Raw genomic sequence first — 8,370 nt, 5'->3', positions numbered from 1 at the left:
CCCGTATATGCGATGAATATGCATTTTGGGTCGTGTTTTTTTTTTTTTGGGGGGGGGGGGGGCTCGAGGTGCTTAGCTCGGGGTTTTCTTTTTTCCAGGGGGTTGAGTTTGGTTGGGGCGGGGGGAGGGGTGGGGTTGGAGGCAGGGAGGAGGGATTGTAAGAAGGAAAAGAAAGGATGGGACACCCGGGAAGATACATGGAGCTGGAGATCATGTGTGTGTGTGTGTGTGTGTGTGTGTGTATGTGTGTGTTTGTGTATGTTTGTGTATGTGTGTGTGTGTATGTGTGTGTGTGTGTTTGTGTGTGTATGTGTGTATACACATATATATATGTGTATATGTATGCACACACATACACATACACACACACACACACACACACACACAGGTATATATATATATATATACATATATATATATATATATATATACATATATATATATATATATATATATATATATATAATATATGTATACATATATATATATAATATATATATATATATTATATATATATATATATATATATAATATATATAAATATATATATATATATATATATATAAATATATATATATATATATATATATATATATATATATATACATATATATATAATATGAACACACACATTCTTGAAGCGTCAGTGATATTAAAACCCATTCATCCAGATTCTCGTCCTCGTGATTCCAATCCATTCACTGTGCTAGTGTTGCAAACGGCTCTGTTGCAATCGGGTACGTTCTTGCTCCGTTCGGCGCGTTGTCCTTGTTCTGTTTGAGAACTTTCTTTCTCCCTGAGAAAATTTTGTCGTAAATATATATATATATATTTTTCTGACCTACCTTCTCTCTTTTCTCGCTTTATCTCTGCTCTCTTCTTTCTCTCTCCCTTTTTTCTCCTTCGTTTCTACTTCCCTTCTTCCCAACGAAACAGAAGAGGAAGGCAGAGCGACAGGAACTTCATAATGCTTGCAGAGGTTAAGCTTGGGAATTCACTGTGGTGTGTAGTCTCTCAAAAATCGTTGGTGGAGGCTTTGATTAACAGTCTGGCAGAGAAAGGGAGGGAGGGAGAGAGAGAGAGAGAGAGAGAGAGGGGAGGAGAGGGAGAGAGAGAGAGAGAGAGAGAGAGAGAGAGAGAGAGAGAGAGAGAGAGAGAGAGAGAGAGAGAGAGAGAGAGAGAGAGAGAGAGAGAGAGAGAGAGAGAGAGAGAGAGAGCAAGAGAGCGGGATTTGTCAGACAGAGAAAGGGAAGAAGAGAGATAGAGAGAGAGACTGAGAATAAGAGAGAGAGACTGAGAATAAGAGACAGACAGAGACAGACGCTGAGACAAACAGACATAAAAAAAAAAAAAAAAAAAAAAAAAAACAGACGCAAAACGAGACAAAGCCCCAGAAAGTGCGGCACAGAATGAATCAGCAGAGACCGGCGCAAGGACCAGAGGAGAGAAGGAAAACCAGAAGGCCAACACCGCGACGGCCCAAAGGAGGCCCAACCCTCGTTCACCCGGGGTCATTACCCTCACCCCACCCACCTACCCCCTCCAACCCTTAAGGATCAAGACCCAGAGATCCTAACCCTCCTCCTGAGACCCCACTCCTCGAGACCCCACTCCTCGAGACCCCCCCCTCCCCCCAACCCCACTCTTCTCGCCAAACCCGAGTCATCCCTTCCCATCTCTCGTTCCTCCTCTCACCCTCTCTCGCTGTATCTCTCTCCGACGTCCAATTTTCCTTAATTAAAGAGGATTAACTTGGGCAGTCAATTACGAGTCACGCTCCTATCGTTACTGCCTGGCGCAAAGCAACACGGGCCCCACTAACGGCCTCTTGCCTCTCCGCCGGTATCCATCAGCCCTTGTTTTGCACCGAGCCAGGGACTATTTGCATCGCCTATTGTCGTCGCTGTCTCACGTTTACAGTGGCTCGGATCTTTTTTCTTTTTTTTTTTCTTATCTTAGATATCACAAAAGGGGTCTTAGGCGACTTGAAGGTTTCTTCTTTTATTTTCTCTTTTCTCTTTCTCCTTTATCTTCTTTCCCCCCCTTTTTTTTCAAGAATCTTCTTTGCTGCGAAGACAAAGCATATTAGCCCCTCGTTACGTCACAAAGACGCTACAACTGCGCGCGTAACCAAAACAATTACTGCTTCGCTGGAATCGGTGTATTTGCTAGGGATTGCGAAGCTCATGGAAATTGAGAGAGAGAGTGAGAGAGAGAGAGAGAGAGAGAGAGAGAGGAAGAGAGCAACAGACAGAGCGAGAGAGAGAGAGAGAGGGAGAGCGAGAGAGAGAGAGAGAGAGAGAGAGAGAGCGAGAGAGAGAGAGAGAGAGAGAGAGAGAGAGAGCGAGAGAGCGAGAGAGCGAGAGAGAGAGCGAGAGAGAGAGGAAGAGAGGAAGATAGCGATAGATAGATAGATAGAGAGAGAGAGCGAAAGAGAGAGCGAGCGAGAGATAGCGGGGGGAGGGAAAAGAAAGATTGACATAGCTACATACACAATCAAACCGACCAACAGAGAGAGAGACAAGTAGAAACAGAAAGACAAGTTTTTGTCCCAATACAGGAACTATTTTGAGTTGCTTGCTCTCATTTCCCTAAGAGAGATCAAGCAAAGTTTCCTCCGTCCGGACGAATGAAAGAAAGCACTTAGGAAATTAGATGCACGAGGGAGATTGTCCGTATAAAAATGATTTTTGTTCCGGGGACAGTGTCCGCCGGCAGAGGGAGGGCGATCGGCCCCAACGCGGCCAGGAAATGCTGGTCGCGTCTCCGCTCTCTCTCTCTCTCTCTTTATCTCTCTCTATCGCTCTCTTCCTCTCTTCATCTCTCTCTCAATCGCTCTCTTCCTCTCTTCATCTCTCTCTATATATATCGCTCTCTTCTTCTCTCTCTCTCTATCGCTTTTTTTCTCTCTCTCTCTCTTCCTCTCTCTCTCTCTCGCTTTGTCTCTCTCTCTCTCTATCGCTCTCTTCCTCTCACCCCCCCCTCTCTCTCTCTGTATTACTCTTTATCTCTCTCTCTCTCCTGTCTTACTCTTTTTTTTTTCTCTCTCTCTCTCCTTCTATCTCCATTTCTCCTCACCTTTCTCTCTCTCTATAATGATAAACAAAGAGAGGGAAAATCTCAGAATATCACAAGGTAAGAAATATTGTGCAATTAACTAACCACTTTCACTGCGTGTGGCACAAAGTTCTCCTATCGAATTACTTTTCTGAATTCATTTTTATTACTATAGTATTGGGAACAATAAAATCAGTCTCATAAATTATGAAAATTTCGCACGAGACGCACACGAATAATCATACGAATAATGAATGATGATACGAATTATGACCTAATATCTATAGTTAATCTAGAGAATGAATGAATATATATCGATGATACAAAATAACGATTAACAAATGAAAACAAAAAAGAAATGACAGGATAGAAAGAGATTTAGATTCAGATTCAAATAATTTACTTATCCCTTCTTACAATATAACACATATAGGTTTGGCTGAGCCTTTTCAGAGATGAAAGCTCTCTGGAAAAGCACCTACCAACTCTACACTGGGCACATATATACAGATGGATTATAATTTAGCCAAAACATTATGTAATATATAAGTGATATAGATCATTCATAGCAGATATGTTAAAAGTTAACAATTATTTCAAGTGCATTGAATAAATACATTTACGTTGAAATTTTAAGAATATGATGATTTCATAATTTACCAATCAACATTTGTGAATTCAACCAGATAACCTACATTTGATGCAATATAATCATGTTTGGAGAGAGGGATAGATTAAGCTTAATTCTAACTATCAGAAACTGGGAACTAAGACTAAAATAAACTTGTTTCTACTTGGACAATTGGGAATTCTTCATAGATCTTTTGAAAGCCAAGAGAGTTGGTTTGTCTCGTATGTCCCTTGGGAAGTCATTCCAGACTTTAACGCCTTGGTACAATACAGAAGTTTGTGACTGAAGTTTTTACTTGAGGTAGTTGAAGTAGACTCTGATTTCTCAGGAGATACTGACTATTCGAACGGAAATCATAGAGGTTGTTATATCCGGTTATTGATCTGTATACAAACGGCTTTGCAATACGTATATGAGGTATAGGTATAGTCATTCTTCTTAAGTTTAGATATGATTCGTATTAATTTCTTTTTGAATAAAGATAACATATTCTGCTGGTGCCCCCCCACTTTACAATATGACAATAGGATAGCATTGGGAATACTAAAGCCTAGTATATGAGTGTTAAGGAATTGGCTGTGAGAGGACTACTAATTATACATAATAGACCACACCGTTTCCACATTTTCCTATTAGTGGTCATGATATGACTACTCCAATTGAGTGTTTCATATATTATAATACCTTGAAACTTTGTCTCTTTTTTTCTTGATTGAGTTTCCAATTATTTATGTACAAGTTTGGTAATACTGCAGGTATCCTTTTCTTCCTATTAAATAGTTCCCCGTTTGTATTGTTCATTAAAGATACGAAGCCTGCTCTAATAATATACAAGTTATTGGCATCTACAAAAAATGTGAAGCTAAGAAGACCACTGGAACTTTCAAAATCATTTATGAATATAGGAAATAAAAACGGACCTAAAACATATTCCTGAGGGACCCCATACATATATTTGATTTACATTTGTTGTTGTACACTTATTGGGATCTATTTGTGAGATATGATTTGAACCATTGGAATATGATTCCCCTGATTCTATTTTGTCTAAATTTTGTTAACAAAATATGATTCTAACCATACAAGTGTGATTGCCCAGAGTCTATATTGTCTAAGTTTTGTTAATAAAATATGATTCTAACCATACAAGTGTGATTCATCATCAAGTACGGGGTGTTCGATGTCGAACGGCCGTGGCCCTCTGCACAAAACATCTCCATTCATTCCGGTCTTGAGCCTTCCTTTCCAACTTCACCATCGTTAGCCCGCGCATCTCCTTGATATTATCACTCAATCTAGTTTTAGGACTTCCTCTCGTTCTTGTACCATAGACTGATCCAATTAGTAGCGTTCTTTCCAGAGTATTGTGTTTCCGAACCTGGTGTCCAATAAAAGATAGTTTTCTTTCATCCAAAATGTCAAGTAATCTTTTTTCGATATTGATCTTTTGTAGAACTTCCACGTTAGTCTTTTTCTCAATCCAGCTTATCCTAAGGACTCTTCTGTAACACCACAGTTCAAAACTTTCTAATCTTTTCCGATCTGTAGTTTTTAATACCCAGCATTCTGAGCCGTATGATGCGATGGGGAAAACAAGTGATTTGAGAAGCCGCTTCTTTGTGTTTAGAGTGATATGTCTGTCTTTCCACACATTGCTTAGTGCGATGGTTGCATTCTTTGCAATACCAATTCTTCTTTTGATCTCTTGGGAGTCGTCTCCATTATTGGTGAAAGTTGCTCCGAGGTAAGTAAATTCAGTGACATTATCTAGGGCAACTCTGTCTAGTAGAATTTCTTGATCAGACAGGGCTTTTTGACACTTCATGACCTTTGTTTTCTTAGCATTTAGGTACAGTCCCACTTTTTCACTCTCAGCTTTTACTTTTGATACTAATGTTTGGAGGTCCTCCATACTTCCAGCGATTAAAACCACATTGTCGGCATATCTGAGATTAGTGATCTTTTGTCCTCCAACAGTTATGCCTCCTTCGTAATCTTCAAGTGCATTTCTCATTATGCTTTCCGAGTAGATGTTAAAGAGGTGGGGAGAAACAATGCATCCATGTCTGACACCTTGTCCGATGTTAAACCAATCCGTTAGGCCATAAGATGTTCGCACTGCTGCTTTCTGTTGATTGTACAGTGCTTTCAGAAGTGAGATGACATGAGGTAGAAAACCCATAGAGTACATGTCGTTCCATAAGATGTCATGTGCAACTGTATCAAAGGCTTTTGTGTAGTCAATAAAACAAAGGAATACGTCGATTCCTCGTTCTCTGTTTTTTTTCAAGGATCATCTTGAGATTCATTATTTGGTCTCTGGTGCCTTTACCAGGACGGAAACCTGCTTGTTCGTCAGCGATTTCTTCGTTCAGTTTGTTTGCCATTCTCTTAGCCATGATTTTCAAAAGAATTTTGCTACTGTGACTAATGAGGGAGATTGTCCTATTATTGCTGCATTTGAGGGTGTCACCTTTCTTAGGGATGGGGACAAAGACTGACTCCCCCCAATCGTCTGGCCATTTGTTTTCGATCCAGATTTTATTGCAGAGCCTGTGGTAGAATATCTCGACGTTCTCACCTCCATTCTTTATCATTTCGGCTGTGACCTGATCGTTTCCTGGACTCTTTCCAAGTTTGAGTTCTTTAATAGCTTCTCTAATCTCATCGATCAGAGGAGGTGGTTCTGGTTCTGAAGACATTTGCCCGTATGGGACTGGTGTTACAATGGATTCATTTCTTTTGTAGAGATTTGTGCAGTATTCTTTCCATCTGTCTTTGACTTCCTCTCTGTCACAAAGGATTAGGTCATCTTCATCTTTGATGGTGTCAACAGATGGTTTGAATTTCTTGGTTAGGTTTTTCACACCATTGTACATTTCTTTGGTAGAATTGTTAATGGAATTTGCTTCAATCCTTTGGCATTGTTCTTGTATGAACTTTTCCTTGTCTTTCTACATCATCTGTTGAATTTTGGAGTTTTGTTGTTTGTAAATTGTTTCCTCAACAGGATCATTGATCCCTTTTGCTTTGAGTTGCCTTCTAAGCTCAACTTCTTTTATGGTTTCTTCCGATATCCATTGATTCCTTTTGTTGGTTTTCTTGGTAATGGTTTCTTCTGCAACTTTTAGAAAGATGTCCTTTCCTTCGTTCCACAGTTCGTTTTTTTTTTCGTCTTCACATTGTAAAAGAGCCTCAAAAGTATTTGAAATTTTGACATAATAATTGTTATCAAGGGTGTTGTAGTCAAAGCGAATTGATTGAGGTGGTTGTGTCAATTTCTTAAGTTGTAGTTTGATCTCGGCAGCCAGGAGCTGGTGGTCGCTATTAACGTCTGCTCCAGGTCTAGTTTTAACATTTTTTACACAACTTTTCCATTTTTGGTTCAAGATGATATAGTCATTTTGGTTGCGGGTTTTCTTGTCTGGAGACGTCCAAGTGTAGAGATGGCGAGGGTGGTGTTCAAACATTGTGTTTGTAATCAGCATGTTGTTGGCACTACAAAATTCTATGAGTCTCTCTCCACGTTCGTTTTTCTCTCCTAGTCCAAAGCGGCCACAAGTTTTGTTAAGTGTCGAGTTCTTGCCTACTTTGGCATTCATATCTCCCATAATTACCTGCAGATCACGATTTGGTATGGAGTCTATAGTTTCTTGGAGGCTGTCATAGAAGCTATTTATTTCGTCCTCATTCGCTGTGCTAGTTGGGGCATAGCACTGAACAATAGTAATGATATGTGGTTTTGCTTGGATTCTTAGTTTTAGAATTCGGTCGCTCATTGGGCTGTAGCCAATTAGAGCTTTAGATGCTTCTTTTCCTAGGATTACAGCAACTCCATGGCTGTATCCATCTTTACCAGAAAAGATGACATGATGATTTCCATCTGTTCTGAAGCTACCGAGTCCGTTCCAATTAGTTTCAGCTAATCCAAGAATTTGGAGGCCATAGTTATTAATTTCGTTGCAAACAATGTTTAATTTGCCTTATTCTTTGAGTTTCCTAACATTCCAGGTTCCAATAATGATTTTGTTTCTCAATTGAAGGTGTTTTCTTGTTGTTCCAGTGGCATGCTTATCATTGTCAGCCTGGTCACCCACTGAACAACGCGCCCCTTGGTGACCCACGCGACGGGCGATGTGGTATGAGTTTTCATTTGGTTCACTATTCATGGTGCAAAGGGTTGACAGGGGTTAAGAAAAAGCTGAGTGGGGACCCCAGGTTCCTTCTCAACTCGCAGTCTCCAGTTTACTAGGAGAAGATTTCTCTGCCGTTGAACAGTTGGTCCGAGAAAGGATTGTTCTGAGCTTCCGCCAGACAAAAATCCACCTGAAGGCAGCTTGTCAGTTGCACTGACTGTGCCTTCAGGTGAAAACCACTGCCCTGCAGCCAGCAGCTTCACCGTGACCCTGGTACGGGGAGCTTCTGGGGTGCTGCTCCTAGCTCAAGGGAGCCCCAGGGATGCAGTTTATAGTCTTACCCAGGACCCACAAGTGTGATTGCCCTGATTCTATTTTGTCTAAGTTTTGTTAACAAAATATGATTCTAACCATACAAGTGTGATTGCCCAGAGTCTATATTGTCTAAGTTTTGTTAACAAAATATGATTCTAACCATACAAGTGTGATTGCCCAGAGTCTATATTGTCTAAGTTCTGTTAACAAAATATGATTCTAACCATACAA

General features: G+C 40.2%; 1 protein-coding gene across 1 annotated transcript; it reads right to left on the bottom strand.

Moving 5' to 3' along the window:
* Positions 1-6,642: 6,642 nt before the first annotated feature.
* Positions 6,643-7,857, bottom strand: LOC122254407 (protein CFDP2-like). The gene is made up of 2 exons (XM_086531257.1): positions 7,782-7,857; positions 6,643-7,610 (listed from the first exon to the last, which is right to left on the bottom strand). The coding sequence occupies exons 1-2, from the start codon at positions 7,855-7,857 to the stop codon at positions 6,643-6,645; spliced, it is 1,044 nt and encodes a 347-aa protein (XP_086387383.1).
* Positions 7,858-8,370: the final 513 nt, after the last annotated feature.

The sequence above is a fragment of the Penaeus japonicus genome, unplaced genomic scaffold, assembly GCF_977035675.1.
Source record: "Penaeus japonicus unplaced genomic scaffold, GWHDUDI00000001_assembly GWHDUDI00000035, whole genome shotgun sequence".
Taxonomy (NCBI): domain Eukaryota; kingdom Metazoa; phylum Arthropoda; class Malacostraca; order Decapoda; family Penaeidae; genus Penaeus; species Penaeus japonicus.
This window is presented reverse-complemented; position numbering and strand designations above follow the sequence as displayed.

What these genes read in the sequence shown, in the direction of transcription:
- LOC122254407 (XM_086531257.1), bottom strand. Translation starts at nt 7,857, where the DNA reads ATGAATAGTGAACCAAATGAAAACTCATACCACATCGCCCGTCGCGTG. An exon ending in AGGGGCGCGTTGTTCAGTGG is followed by an intron (nt 7,611 to 7,781) that starts GTGACCAGGCTG and finishes TTCTTGGATTAG; the next exon opens with CTGAAACTAATTGGAACGGA.